At 43.2% G+C, this 16,559-nt stretch overlaps 1 protein-coding gene across 1 annotated transcript in view; it reads left to right on the top strand.

The window, feature by feature from the left end:
- LOC128700479 (replication protein A 14 kDa subunit) overlaps positions 1–16,358 on the top strand; it is a 42,595-nt gene extending 26,237 nt beyond the window's left edge. The window contains exon 4 of the mRNA XM_053793711.2: positions 16,149–16,358. Coding sequence (XP_053649686.1) covers positions 16,149–16,219 — 71 coding nt within the window. The 3' untranslated portion in view covers positions 16,220–16,358. The remainder of the gene's footprint in view (positions 1–16,148) is intronic.
- The last annotated feature ends 201 nt before the right edge of the window (positions 16,359–16,559 follow it).

The raw sequence follows: 16,559 nt of genomic DNA, 5'->3' as shown, positions 1-16,559 counted from the left end.
CGATGTTATCCTGATGCCAAATGACTTCGAACAGGCGATAAATGACATGCCCATGCACTCTGCCCCAGGGCCAGACTCATGGAACTCCGTGTTCATCAAGAACTGCAAGAAGCCCCTATCACGAGCCTTTTCCATCCTATGGAGAGGGAGCATGGACACGGGGGTCGTCCCAGAGTTACTAAAAACAACAGACATAGCCCCACTCCACAAAGGGGGCAGTAAAGCAACAGCAAAGAACTACAGACCGATAGCACTAACATCCCATATCATAAAAATCTTTGAAAGGGTCCTAAGAAGCAAGATCACCACCCATCTAGAAACCCATCAGTTACACAACCCAGGGCAACATGGGTTTAGAACAGGTCGCTCCTGTCTGTCTCAACTATTGGATCACTACGACAAGGTCCTAAATGCACTAGAAGACAAAAAGAATGCAGATGTAATATATACAGACTTCGACAAGTGTGACCATGGCGTAATAGCGCACAGGAGGATTTAGACAAACTCTACTCTTGGTCAGAAAAGTGGCAGATGCAGTTCAATGTAGATAAATGCAAGGTTCTGAAGCTCGGGAGTGTCCATAACCCTAGCACTTATAAGTTAAATAATGTAGAACTTAGCCATACAGATTGCGAAAAGGACTTGGGGGTTATGGTAAGCAGCAACCTTAAACCAAGACAGCAATGCCTAAACGTACGTAATAAGGCAAATAGATTACTGGGATTTATATCAAGAAGTGTAAGCAACAGAAGTCCAGAGGTCATACTGCAGCTTTATACATCATTAGTAAGGCCTCACCTAGATTATGCAGCTCAATTCTGGTCTCCATATTACAGAATGGACATAAATTCGTTAGAAAACATTCAGCGTAGGATGACTAAATTAATACATAGCATTAGAAATCTTCCTTATGAAGAAAGATTGAAGACTCTTAAGTTACATTCACTTGTTAGACGAAGAATGAGGGGAGACCTGATCGAAGTGTATAAGTGGAAGATAGGTATTAATAAAGGGGATATTAACAAGGTCTTGAGGATATCTCTCCAAGAGAGAACCCGCAGTAACGGATTTAAATTAGATAAGTTTAGATTTAGAAAGGACATAGGAAAGTATTGGTTTGGAAATAGGGTAGTTGATGAGTGGAACAGTCTACCTAGTTGGGTTATTGAGGCTAGGACTTTGGGCAGTTTCAAATTTAGGTTGGATAAGTACATGAGTGGGAGGGGTTGGATTTGAGAGGGACTTGCACATCGGAGCTTGTTTCTTGGGTGGCATTGAAAATTGGGTTGGTCAAATGTTTGTTAGTGGGATGAATTGTAAAGGACCTGCCTAGTATGGGCCAACAGGCCTGCTGCAGTGTTCCTCCTTTCTTATGTTCTTAAGTTCTTATGTTCTTAAAATGCGTGCTAAAGGAATAACAGGAAAAGTCGGTCGATGGATCTATAATTTCCTCACTAACAGAAGACAGAGAGTAGTCGTCAACAGAGTAAAGTCTGAGGCAGCTACGGTGAAAAGCTCTGTTCCACAAGGCACAGTACTCTCTCCCATCTTGTTCCTCATCCTCATATCCGACATAGACAAGGATGTCAGCCACAGCACCGTGTCTTCCTTTGCAGATGACACCCGAATCTGCATGACAGTGTCTTCCATTGCAGACACTGCAAGGCTCCAGGCGGACATCAACCAAATCTTTCAGTGGGCTGCAGAAAACAATATGAAGTTAAACGATGAGAAATTTCAATTACTCAGATATGGTAAACACGAGGAAATTAAATCTTCATCAGAGTACAAAACAAATTCTGGCCACAAAATAGAGCGAAACACCAACGTCAAAGACCTGGGAGTGATCATGTCGGAGGATCTCACCTTCAAGGATCATAACATTGTATCAATCGCATCTGCTAGAAAAATGACAGGATGGATAATGAGAACCTTCAAAACTAAGGAGGCCAAGCCCATGATTACACTCTTCAGGTCACTTGTTCTATCTAGGCTGGAATATTGCTGCACACTAACAGCACTTTTCAAGGCAGGTGAAATTGCTGACCTAGAAAATGTACAGAGAACCTTCACGGTGCGCATAACGGAGATAAAACACCTCAATTACTGGGAGCTCTTGAGGTTCCTAAACCTGTATTCCCTGGAACGCAGGCGGGAGAGATACATGATTATATACACCTGGAAAATCCTAGAGGGACTAGTACCGAACTTGCACATGAAAATCACTCACTACGAAAGCAAAAGACTTGGCAGACGATGCAACATCCCCCCAATGAAAAGCAGGGGTGTCACTAGCACGTTAAGAGACCATACAATAAGTGTCAGGGGCCCGAGACTGTTCAACTGCCTCCCAGCATACATAAGGGGGATTACCAACAGACCCCTGGCAGTCTTCAAGCTGGCACTGGACAAGCACCTAAAGTCGGTTCCTGACCAGCCGGGCTGTGGCTTGTACGTTGGTTTGCGTGCAGCCAGCAGCAACAGCCTGGTTGATCAGGCTCTGATCCACCAGGAGGCCTGGTCACAGACCGGGCCGCAGGGGCGTTGATCCCCAGAACTCTCTCCAGGTAAACTCCTGGTAAACACCAACACCTGCTGTTGCATGTATATTATCCATCCCAATTGTAACTACCCATTACCATACCATCTTCCCCACAGCCATACTATCTTCCCCACCAACCATGCTGTCTTCCCCACCAATCATGCTGTCTTCCCCACCAACCATGCTGTCTTCCCCACCAACCATGCTATCTTCCCCACCAACCATGCTATCTTCCCCACCAACCATGCTATCTTCCCCACCACCCACATGGAAATAAGTTGCTTTGACTTTTTTTAGGTTATTCTAGGTTCTCCACACATATGCTGCTATGTATGATAATCTATGTAACTGTATTTGTGTGTACCGGAATAAACTTATTTACTTACTTATTCTTTGAGACATGGGAAAATATGAGTTTCCTCTTTAGCTGTGGTACAACTGAACGTGAATGAGACGTTGTTAGGTAAGACACCTATGCAACAGTTAGGTATCTTTATTTCGAAACGTTTCGCCTACACAGTAGGCTTCTTCAGTCGAGTACAGAAAAGTTGATAGGAGCAGAAGAGACTTGAAGACGATGTAATCAGTCCATCACCCTTAAAGTTTTGAGGTGGTCAGTCCCTCAGTCTAGAGAAGAGCATTGTCTCAGTCTGAAACAATATGTACTCGACTGAAGAAGCCTACTGTGTAGGCGAAACGTTTCGAAATAAAGATACCTAACTGTTGCATATGTGTCTTACCTAACAACCTGTCGGTATTTTATACCATTTTACATGAATGAGACGGCCCAGCACCAGAGGTGGAAGGTTAATGGTCGTCTGGGTTTTCAGCACTATTTCTGGTATCCTGAGCATTGCTTTCGATCACAAAATCCTCAAAACCATGAAATTCATCTTCACTGACACTTCCATCTGTGTTGGAACTATCACTTGGGAAGGGAAGAGTCCCATTTTGCTGGAGAGTGAGATATTCCTTACCTCTAGGCATGGTGAACAAGGCGTACTGAATTGGCACTCCCACAATGCACTGCAGCCTCCCCGATATTTTTTATACTGAGCACCCTGACCACGCAGACCCGTTCTCTCACATGTAGGTCTACCAGCTTTCTCCCGCTAGATTTGAAGCCGCTAGAATTTTGGTACAATACTACGGCACCAACAGTGGCTTGCAAGCCGTAATATTACAGCACCAACAGTGAAAGGGTTAAAGCACAGTATTTATGGTGGATGGATGGGTAATTCTGGGAAATATTTCTTAAATGATCTTGGTAATACACTTAACACGGGTATTTTTTTTTTAATAATACAGTCGAATCTCACCTAGGCAGGGCAAGATACGGCCGTTATTTTTAAATTTAGGAATTTATACAGGAAAAGGGGTTACTAGCCCCTTGCTCCTGGCATTTTAGTCACCTCTTACGACATGCATGGCTTACAGAGGTAGAATGGCCATCTTGCACATTAAGTAACATCTTTGATACAGAAGGAAGCATACATGGCTGATTCATTTACACATTTCAATTCAAGATAGCTACTGTATTAACCCTTTGAGGGTTTCGGCCGTACTAGTATGGCTTACGACCCAGGGTTTTTGACGTACTAGTACGCCTAAATTCCAGTGCCTTCAAATCTAATGAGAGAAAGCTGGTAGGCCTACATATGAAAGAATGGGTCTATGTGGTCAGTGTGCGCAGTATAAAAAAAATCCTGCAGCACACAGTTCGTAATGAGAAAAAAAAAACTTTGACCGTGTTTTTGGAATAAAACAGCGACTTTGCACTGTATTTTCGTATGGTATTTATTGTTGTATTCTAGTTTTCTTGGTCTCATTTTATAGAATGGAAGACATATTACAGAAATTGAGGTGATTTTGACTGGTTCTACAATGAAAAGTACCTTGAAATTGAGCACAAAGTAACAGAAATGTTCGATTTTTATCAAAGTTCAAAAGTAAACAAATCATGCCAAGCATCCAATACACATCAACTGGTGAGTCTAATATTCTTTCACAAGTGCGCTGATATTATTTATACCATTTCTACACTAATGCAGTACTCTGCATAACAGGAAATCTTCTATTTTTTGTAAGAATAAAAATTCAAAGTGAAAAGCCAAAGAAATATAAGAGAGGCCTGGGGAAGTGACTAACGAACAGAGAACTTGTTATTTTAGTGCCAGGAATGTCTTTTTTGTTTATTCTGGACCCTATTCGGAAATTGGCATCTTTTGAAATTTGTGAGAAATTGGCAAAATTGCTAAATTCTGACCACTTTATTGGATGGTTGAAATTGGTAAATGGGTGGTTTCTTGTACTCATTCGATAGAAAAAATGGAGTTCTAGCGAAATTGTTATGATTTTTGTCGACTAGTACAATGGAATTGGTTGAAAATAGGGCTCAAAGTGGGCAAAATCGCCGATACGTAAACATCGTCAAGACTGCTAACTTCGCGAGAGCATAATTCCGTAAGTTTTCCATCAAATTTCATACTTTTGGTGTCGTTATGATCGGGAAAAGATTCTTTATCTTTTGATAAGAAAAAATAATTTTTTTTTTTTTTTGAAATTTGGCCGACCCTGAGAACAAGTTTTGGAGAGGGCCTGTCGATCCTCAAAGGGTTAATATAAAATAAATGCAATTTCTAGAATAGAAATTGCATTTATTATAGAATTGATGAGGGAAAAAAGGTGAGTGGTGCGTTGAGGTATGTGTGGAGTCAAAAAACGTTATCTATGGAGGCCAAGAGGAAAATGTATGAAAGTATAGTAGTTTTTTTTTTTTTTTTTTCAACAAGTCGGTCGTCTCCCACCGAGGCAGGGTGACCCAAAAAAGAAAGAAAATCCCCAAAAAGAAAATACTTTCATCATCATTCAACACTTTCACCACACTCACACATTATCACTGCTTTTGCAGAGGTGCTCAGAATACAACAGTTTAGAAGCATATATGTATAAAGATACACAACATATCCCTGCAAACTGCCAATATCCCAAACCCCTCCTTTAAAGTGCAGGCATTGTACTTCCCATTTCCAGGACTCAAGTCCGACTATATATTAACTATAGTAGTACCAACACTTATATGGGTGTGAAGCTTGGGTGGTAAATGCAGCAGCGAGGAGACGGTTGGAGGCAGTGGAGATGTGCTGTCTAAGGGCAATGTGTGGTGTAAATATTATGCAGAAAATTCAGTGTGGAAATTAGGAAAAGGTGTGGAGTTAATAAAAGTATTAGTCAGAGGGCAGAAGAGGGGTTGTTGAGGTGGTTTGGTCATTTAGAGAGAATGGATCAAAGTAGAATGACATGGAAAGCATATAAATCTATAGGGGAAGGAAGGTGGGGTAGGGGTCATCCTCAAAAGGGTTGGAGAGAGGGGGTAAATGAGGTTTTGTGGGCGAGGGGCTTGGACTTCCAGCAAGCGTGCGCGAGCGTGTTAGATAGGAGTGAATGGAGACGAATGGTACTTGGGACCTGACGATCTGTTGGAGTGTGAGCAGGGTAATATTTAGTGAAGGGATTCAGGGAAACCGGTTATTTTCATATAGTCGGACTTGAGTCCTGGAAATGGGAAGTACAGTGCCTGCACTTTAAAGGAGGGGTTTGGGATATTGGCAGTTTGGAGGGATATGTTGTGTATCTTTATACGTATATGCTTCTAAACTATTGTATTCTGAGCACCTCTGCAAAAACAGTGATAATGTGTGAGTGTGGTGAAAGTGTTGAACGATGATGAAAGTATTTTCTTTTTGGGGATTTTTTCTTTTTTGGGTCACCCTGCCTCGGTGAGAGACGACCGACTTGTTGAAAAAAAAAAAATGCCATTTCTCATTTTTTTCTTTTTTGGGTCACCCTGCATCGGTGGGAAATGGCTGACGTGTTAAAAAAAAAATAAAATTCATTTGAAACTCAAACCATAAGGTAAGTGTGTTTCTATGAAAATTTTTTGCGATTTCTTTATTAATAAATTAAAGTTTCTTTAAGTAAAAGTCAAGTTTTGGCAATACTGTACATACGTATTTCTCATTTTCTTATCGCAATTAGACAATACCTTCCTACAATAGAAACATTAAACTGGATTCAAAATTGCTTCCTTGCATCTATAACTGTGTTTACCTTGCTATTAACAGAGAAAGAACAATTTTTAGATGTTTGACTAACTTCCCTTCAAAAATCAAAATTTCATTGTTGAACATATTTTCTGGATTCTTACATTAAAAGGATATACTGAAGCTGCCAAAGAAGCTTGAAATGTCTTGCTCATTTTGCAGGGCTGGGCTCTGGGGATAGAAAAAACTCAGAACCCGTCAAAGTCATATTACTGCGAGAGAACTTTCTTATTGTATATGGAAAACATGGCAAATGTAAAAGTAGGCTAACTATACAGTGGTACCGTGACTTATGAGTGCCCCAACTTATGAGTTTTCCGAGTTACGACCGTCGCTCTGTCGATTTTTTGCTCGAGTTGAGCCAAAATCCGATTTCCAAGCGAACTTCAGATACACTGCCAGTAGTTGGCGTGCCGAATGCCACAACATCCACCCAGCATCCAAGTGTTTTGTGCTTTTTGTGCAGTTATTTTGCCATATTTCTTTTTTCTAACCATGGGTCCTAAGAAAGTAAATGCAAAGGACAGTGCTGAGAAGAAGAAGAGTATGATGTCCATTGAATTAAAGCACGAAATCATGGAAAAGCATGAGAAAATTGCTTTTCTTTCACTGTTTTCCTTATGAAACTAGTGATCTAGTGCAGTTAGCCTTACAAACACACTGTTTTCTCTTTTAACCCTTACAGGGTCCAAGGCCAAAATCTGAAGTGGTGCTCCAGTGTCCAAGAAATTTTGAAAAAAAAAAAAAATAATTTTTTCTTACAGAATTAAAGAGCATATTTTTGTGAAGGTAATAAGACAAAAAAAAAATCTGATCAGTACTTACCGAGATACAGTGCCAAGAAGTTTGTCAAAAATGATGTGGTGGTGGCAACATCGACGAATTCCACATACGCGCATTACATTATTTTGTGGTTTTAGTTGTTTTTTCTTTTCTTTTCCAATTTTTTTCTATTCCTACTAACATTTGGGGCCTGAGAGACCAATACTGTATATAATGTATATATATAAACTCACTGTATTGAACACAATAACCTGCACTAAAGTTATTATCATATTATTGTTTACCACTGTTGTTTATTACAATAAACATGCACAAATATTGTATAATACTAATGTTCTATCATATATTTACATGTTTACAATCACTGGACATGGTTTTAGAACTGCTGGAGCTTGTGGAACTCCTTGAAACAAGGCACCATGCACAGAGGCACCTTACATTCCTCACACATAAACCGAGTGTCTTTGCGTCTTTGTTGCCGTCGTTTTGTTTGTGCACAGACAATGCATCTCTTCTGAGCAAATTTCTTCTGAGCTGAAGGAAGCTGTATTATGAAATGATCACCTTCTCTCCTCAAACGCTTGGGTATATCCTGAGGAATTCGAGGACCATGTTGTATAGCAGGTGTTGTTACCTGGTACTTCATTATGAGTTGTCTGACAACAGACAAACAAAATTCACCATACGGTGGTCTGTTGCCAGTCTTTTTTTGGTACATATTATATGCATTGAGCATTGAAATGTCCATGAGATGGAAGAAAAGTTTCATGTACCACTTGTAATTCTTACGAACACAGTCAACAAAACCAATCTGCATGTCACACTTGTCAACCAAGCGCATGTTTTGTGTATAATCAATCACTGACACTGGTTTTCGAATATGTTCATTAGTCACTCGATCAACTTTGCCACTGTCTTGCATTTCATTACGGTGAATGGTTGTCAACAATGTGACATATCGTTTGTCATGCCACCGTAATGCCATGATGTCATTGGCAGTAAACACCTGCACGTCATCACCACGAGCACCTGCGTTGAGCCTGGGCATATGTTTACGATTAGAACGCACTGTGCCACACACATCTGTCTTGTTCACTCGCATGAAATCACTGAGTAATGGGCTTGTGTACCAGTTATCGGTATATAATGTATGCCCCTTACCAAGATAAGGTGCCATCATGTTTCTCACTACGTCACCTGAGATACCCAATAACATCTTAGTATCTTTCAATGTTTTATTACCCGTGTATACAACAATATCCAACACCAGGCCACTGTCACAATCACAAAGTACAAACAGTTTTATACCAAAGCGTTTCCTCTTGCTCGGTATATATTGCTTGAATGACAGTCTACCTTTGAACAAAATCAAAGACTCGTCAATTACAAGATTCTTGAATGGATAAAAGTATATCCTGAACTTTTGTTTGAGATACATGAAAACATTTCTAATCTTGTATAACCTGTCACTTCTGTCAGGTCTGGTTTTGTCAGAGAAGTGCAACATACGTAAGAGTAAGATAAACCTGTTCACTGGTATGATTTCACTGAAGACCGGGGTAGAAATTAGCCGATCTGTGGACCAGTATGCTTTTATATTATGCTTATAGACGTGAGGCATAAGCATTATTGTTGCAAAAAGCAAATACATTTCTGCAACAGCCGTCTCTTTCCACCTGTGTAGTCTTGACTGTGGTGACCTCTTCAAGGGGGGCTCCTTGGCGTGGTGAAGAGGCTCTTGGTCTGAGGAATTAGACCTGTCGGTCTACTTCCTCAGACCGAACCTAATTACCCCCCAATCCCCCATTCCCTATCCCATCCTCCCCTTTTTCCTTTCCTCCTCCTCCTCCCCACCCCTCCCTTTTGCCCTTCCTTTTTGGTCTTTTTTTTTTTTTTTTCTTTTCTTTTTTCTTTTTTCCACAGGCACGCTAGTTCCTAGGTAGGGGAAAGGGTACCGGGGTCCATCCCATTCCGTTGAGGTTCTTGGCGGTGGCGTAGTTTGCCGTGGAATCTGGATTGCCTGGGGATGTCCCGATCCCTCTCCGGTATCCCGGAGGGTGGCTTTGGGTGTCTCTCGGGCGATGGGTGTATCTCTGGAAGCCACCTTTCGGATTCCGGGGGTGGTGGCCGAAGGAGGTATGCTTTGTGGCGGATTTCCGGCCGCCCTCTCTTTTGTCCACCGAGGTAGCTCGGCAGATGTGAGGTTGCTATCCCGGATTGCCGGTTTACTGGCATGATGGGTAGGGTATGGCACGGGTTCCATGCTGCATCTGCGCTACTTGCGGTGCTGAGGTCCTCTTGGGCGCGGAGGGAGATTTCTGGCCCTTTCATTCCTCCTAGGAACTATCCCTCCCCGGTCCCCCCTTTTTTTATTCTTTTTTTTTATTTTCTTTTCTTCTTTCTTTTTTTTTTCTTAAAAACAAAAAGAAAGAAGTAACCTAACCATGGCAGCCCTAGTCCATTAACCTGCTACCCCCGGGCCCCTTCTTGATACCGCACCCCGTTCTGACCCCGCCTCGTCTTTGGACCACTCTTCGGACACTCCTCATGCCTCTGTACCTCTTCCCGGTGCTGTTTCCTCACCCGCTTCAGGTACTGAGGCCTCGACTGACTCCTTCGATTTATCGGACCTTCGCTCTCCTCTGACTATGCTTCCGGCCTCTCCCTCTACGGTGCGGCAATTTTCGAATCGCCGGCCCGTTCCATGTCGGACCAACTCTGGTCCCACGCCTAAACGCCAACGACAATTACCTGCTGATGATACTTCTCCACCTTCTCGTTCTTCTCAGAAACGATCGACACGTCCTTCACTACCTTTCCACGCTCAGTTTCAGACTGAACAATGGACTAAATTCTTCACTTTACGACCGACTTCCTCTACTGCCTATCTTTCTGACCACAGTATTGGCAAGGCACTCCTACGCCATGTTGGTAAAGATATTTCTTTTCATGCTCTTAAGAGTGGTACGCGCATCATCACCGTACAGAATGCTACCCAGGCTCATGAGCTCTCTCGTCTTTCCCATATCGATACTGTTTCTGTCACTCTTGAAAAACATCATTCCCTCAATTCTTGTAGTGGTACCGTCATTCTGCCCCATACCATAGTTCAACAAAATTTCCAGACATGTGGCACTGACATTCTTGAACAGCTGGAACTCCAAGATCTCCCAATCCTCAAGGTAGACACTTACGTTCTTCCTGCCCGCGGGCGGAGACGATACCCTAGCAATGTGGCTCGTTTAACTTTTGACAGCCGAGAACTCCCATCCTCAGTTTATATAGCAGGACATCAGTTACAAGTTCGAAAGGTGATCCCTACACCACAACAGTGTAGAAATTGCTGGCGATTTGGCCATCCAGCAAAATATTGCAGATCTATCACCGAATGCCCAGTCTGTGGTGCCGATGACCATTCTAATACGTCTTGCAATCGATCTCCCTCTTGCCTTAACTGTCATGAGGCTCACCCTTCGTACTCTCGCCGTTGTCAAGTCTATTTAAACGAGCGGGAAATCCGTTACCTCAAAGAGACAGAAGGTCTCCCTTATGCCATGGCAGTTTCTCATCTCCGCCTCCAAGGGAGACTCCCACGTGTTTCTTATTCCCGTGTTTCAAAACGTCCCCCCACTTCTGGTATCCCATCTTCTACACCCACCTCTGTGGTTACCTCTCCCATAGTCACTCCTGTATCTAATCCTTTTGCTGTCCTCGGCTCAGACGTCCCTACTTCAACGCCTCAGTCTGATCTCGCTTCTTCGTGTTCTCTCTCACAAGCCTCAGTATCGACGAGACCTCGTATGACACCTCCTCCCAATCGTCCCTCTACTTCTCAAAAGTCAAAAAAAAGGTCCGTTAACACCTCCTACCCATCTTCCACCTCCTCATTTTACCCTCCCTGTCTCTGTCCCTGGTTCTCCCCCTCTCACTGGCTCTGTTACAAGTGTAGAGGTTCACCCTCCTCCTCGTACTGTACCTTCCTCCCCTGTTCCCTCCCAAGTTTCTTCCTCTTCTGCCACCTCCCAGGTTCCTGCCTCTTCTGTCCCCTGCCACGCTTCTCCAGTTCCCTCCACCCTTCCGTCCCCCCCTACCTTGGTACAGTCCAATACAGTTCCAATCTTTACTCATCCTCCCCCTACCATTTCCAATATTGTCTCCCATACGACGTCTCTGAATTCCGAAACACTTGAAGCAATCTCTGAATATATTGCAGAGACCAAACCATCAATGGACACTGATCCACCTTCCGCTCTTTCTCTCTCCTCTGCTCCATCTGCGCAACTCCTTTCTTCACAGCGCACCATTCCTTCGCTGCTTGAACGTTTTCCACTGCCTCCGCATGTGGACTTTTCTAACCCCTCTAGTCCGTAGGAACCCTTACCTGCGGATTTCAAGTATCTTTATCATTGCCAATCATGGCCTATTTACAGTGGAATATACGCGGCCTCAGGGGTAATCGGGGTGAGCTTCAGATGTTACTCTCCCAGTTTGCCCCTGTTGGTGTTTGCTTACAGGAACCAAAATTACACTCTGCTGTTATTTCTCCCATCTCAGGCTATAATTTATTGTATTCTTCAGATCCTTTTCCTGATGGGACCTTTAATGAAAGTGCCCTTCTTCTATGCACTGATATTCCGTACCATCAGCTATTTGTTCATACTTCGCTGCATTACACAGCAGCCCGTATCCACTTACATAGGTGGTATACGCTCTGTTCTTTATATCTCTCTCCTTCTCGGGCATTATCTATTCCGGATATTGCCTTTCTTGTTTCGTCATTACCGCCACCGATTCTGTTACTTGGTGATTTTAATGCCCACCATTTCCTCTGGGGGGGGTCTCACTGTGATTCCCGTGGAATTCAGTTAGAGGCTTTTCTTGCCACCCACCCCCTCCATGTTTTAAATACAGGTACTCACACCCATTTTGATCCTCGGACTCATACTCTCTCTTGCATCGATCTCTCAGTCTGCTCTTCCTCTGCCGCATTAGACTTCACTTGGTCTGTTCTCCCGGACTTACATGACAGTGATCATTTCCCAATCATTCTTACTTCCCCTTCATATTCGCCACCTCTTCGCACCCCACGCTGGCAATTTGATCGGGCAAATTGGAACCTTTACTCACACCTAACTGTTTTTAAAGAGGTTCCTTCTTCGTCCTCCATCGATGAGCTTTTACACCTCTTCTCGTCCTCCGTTTTCACTGCAGCTTCTCATTCTATACCCCAAACTTCGGGCAGGCATTCTCAGAAATGCGTGCCTTGGTGGTCTCCTGCTTGTGCTCGTGCAGTACGTTTGAAACGCACTGCATGGGGCAGGTACCGGTACAATAGAACCACAGAGAGACTCCTTGATTTTAAACAGAAGCGTGCGATCGCTCGCCGTGTCATCCGTGACGCTAAACGCACTTGCTGGCGAGATTGTCTCCACCATCACCTCTGCTTCCTCTATGAGTGCAGTCTGGAAAAAAGTACGAAAACTGAGTGGTAAATATTCTCCTAACCTGGCTCCTGTTCTGCGGGTTGCCGGTGTTGATATAGCAAACCCACTAGATGTTGCCAATGAAATTGGCAATCATCTGGTCCGTATTTCTCAGGGACTCCATCTATGCCCCTCATTTCTTTCCTCAAAGTCTGCCAGAGAGTTAGCACCCTTGGACTTTTCTTCTCTCAGAGAAGAACAGTATAATGTGCCTTTTACACTTCAAGAACTGGAGGCAACACTCTCAGCTTGTCGATCATCGGCAGCTGGGCCCGACGACATTCATATTCGTATGCTACAACATTTACATCAGTCAGCCCTTGCAGTCCTATTACGCCTTTACAATCTTATTTGGTCACAAGGAGTTCTTCCACAGCTGTGGAAATCCGCCATTGTTCTCCCTTTCCGCAAACCAGGCACTACGGGACATGAAACCTCCCACTATCGTCCCATTGCTCTTACCAGTGCAGTTTGCAAAGTAATGGAACGCCTAGTAAATAGACGTTTAGTGTGGTATTTAGAGACACACAACAGTCTCTCCACTCGTCAATATGGCTTTCGTAAGGGACGTTCTACCATAGACCCCTTACTACGCTTGGATACGTATGTTCGTAATGCCTTTGCGAATAACCACTCAGTTATTGCCATATTTTTTGACCTTGAGAAGGCATATGACACAACTTGGAGGTATAATATTTTAGCCCAAGCCCACTCCTTAGGCCTTCGAGGCAATCTACCATCCTTCCTTAAGAACTTTTTAACTGACAGGCATTTCCGTGTTCGGGTTAATAATGTGCTCTCCCCGGACTTTATCCAAGCTGAAGGTGTCCCCCAGGGATGTGTTCTGAGCACAACACTTTTTCTCCTTGCTATTAATGATTTGGCCTCTAGTCTTCCATCAAATATTTGGTCATCACTCTATGTTGATGACTTCGCTATTGCCTGTGCAGGCGCTGACTGTCACCTCATTACAGTTTCTCTCCAACATGCAGTCGACCGTGTTTCCAATTGGGCCACCACACGTGGGTTTAAATTTTCCAGCACTAAAACCCACCAAATTACTTTCACTAGACGCTCTGTCATCTCCGATCATCCTTTGTACCTCTATGGCTCCCGTATCCCTGAACGTGATACAGTCAAGTTTCTGGGCCTCCTCTTTGATCGTAGGTTATCCTGGAAACCTCACATTACCTCTCTGAAGGCAACTTGTCACAGCCGGCTGAACCTTCTTAAAACCCTTGCTCATCTTTCATGGGGAGCTGATCGTCGAATCCTCCTTCGCCTACATTCCACCCTTATTTTATCGAAACTTGATTATGGTGACCAGATCTATTCAGCGGCATCTCCTGCTACTCTCTCTAGCCTTAACCCCATTCATCACCAAGGATTACGTTTATGCCTTGGTGCTTTTCGCTCTTCCCCTGTCGAGAGCCTCTATGCAGAAGCGAACGTTCCATCCTTATCCAATCGCCGTGATGCCCATTGCCTGCGCTACTATGTACGCTCTCATGATCTCCGCAATCCTTCCATTTATAGAATGGTCACTGATATTAGTAGACATTCTTTATTTGTTCACCGCCCCTGTTTACTCCGTCCCTTCTCTCTTCGCCTTCATTCGCTCTTGTCTTCTCTTCAACTACCACCTTTCTATGTACATGTAGCATCTCACTTTTCCCTACCCCCCTGGGAAGTTCCAGCTGTTCGAGTCTGTTCTTTCTCCCTCCCTTGCTCGAAAGCCCAACTGTCTACGGTCGCTTCCCGCTCTCTTTTTCTTGACCACTTTCACTCTCATTCTCATGCCATTGCTGTGTACACAGATGGCTCTAAGTCTTCTGACGGCGTAGGATTCGCAGCAGTGTTTCCGGACAGCGTCGTACAAGGGCATTTACTATCTTCGGCTAGTATTTTTACTGCTGAATTATATGCCATCCTTACAGCACTTATCCGTATTGCATCCATGCCTGTGTCATCATTTGTGGTTGTCTCAGACTCCCTTAGTGCTTAACAAGCTATACAAAAATTTGATACACCTCACCCCTTAGTCCTCCGTATCCAACTTTGGCTACGCCGCATCTTTACCAAGCATAAAGATATTGTTTTTTGTTGGGTCCCTGGTCATGTTGACATACAGGGCAATGAACAGGCAGACACTGCTGCACGGTCAGCAGTACATGACCTACCAGTTTCCTATAGAGGTATTCCATTTACGGACTATTTTGCTGCAATATCTACCCACCTTCACACCCGTTGGCAACAACGTTGGTCTACTATGCTCGGCAACAAACTTCAATCTATTAAACCGAGTATAGGTTACTGGCCGTCTTCTTATCACCAGTGTCGAGGTTGGGAGACTACTCTCTCCCGTCTTCGCATTGGCCATACTCGTCTTACTCATGGATATCTCATGGAGAGGCGTCTTGCTCCTCTCTGTGAGAATTGCCAAGCTCTATTATCAGTCAGCCACATTCTGTTGGACTGCCCACTTTATCAACGAGCACGCAGAATTTACCTCTGTCGTCGTCTTTGCTCCGCTGCTCTCTCTTTACCTTCCCTTCTCGCTGATGGACCCACCTTTCATCCGGACTCATTGACTTTTTGACAACAACTGACTTACTTCACAAATTCTGATACCTTCTGCCCTTTCTACTTCAATCTCTTGCTACCCTCTACCCCCGTACTATCCCCTGCCCCGCTGTTTTCTGTAACCTGCTGATCATCCCTCCTCCCTTCTGCCATCCAATACCCTCACTTCCTTCCCTACCCTGCAGCGCTGTATAGCCCTTGTGGCTTAGCGCTTCTTTTTGATTATAATAATAATATAAGACATGTTACAAACATAAAACAAGACTACCTTACTCTCCTACATTATCACATGGGTAGTAAATTATGTATGATTACTGTAGGTATAATCGCCTGTAAAGTTGCATGCAAGTTTTTTTCAGTAGTTTGAGCTACATTTTTTCTTCTTTCTCTCGTATTTCTTTTTGTTCAAAGTTTGATTTTTTTTTTCATATTTTGTTCCACTGGAAGTGTCAAAAGGTGGAAAGAAAGTCACCGCCTCTGTGATCCTAATGTACCTAGAAGATAATTATTGATTATTAGTAACATTTTAAAGCAAATAACTCATAGACCAAAAGGTAGCATTTTTTTTTTATGTGCTCTGTTCTGTCATTAGTTTGCGTTTATCATTAGCAACAACAACTGATGTTGAATATACTGACTGACCTTCCATTTCAGATATGCAATCATATGACCAAGCTGTTCGACTGATCCATACCGTGAAAGACAACCCTTGGAAGTCTGATTAGTCTCCTCAACACATCCTGGTGAAATGAGTGATTTTTTTCCCTACCCATTATATTGTGAACAATATTTTCTAATATCAGTGGAGGTACATGTTGGATTCATGTGTCATTTATGTGTATTGATTACATAAAACAAATCATATATTGTTTATTTTTCTTCCTTCCTAGATAATAACTATAAGTGTATATAAACTGTGAAAAGTATGGTGAGTGTTCTACAGATTGCTCATTATGAGTGGATCAGATGGAGTGTTGAGTGATCATCGGGGAAATATTTTGTGGTAATGGATTTTGGAAGCCTTAATGAAGGTGTTCAGTATGTTGAATGATACAGCAGCTAATG

Source organism: Cherax quadricarinatus, chromosome 65, assembly GCF_038502225.1.
Source record: "Cherax quadricarinatus isolate ZL_2023a chromosome 65, ASM3850222v1, whole genome shotgun sequence".
NCBI lineage: Eukaryota > Metazoa > Arthropoda > Malacostraca > Decapoda > Parastacidae > Cherax > Cherax quadricarinatus.
The sequence above is the reverse complement of the archived record's forward strand: the minus strand, read 5'-3'. Positions and strand labels throughout refer to the sequence as shown.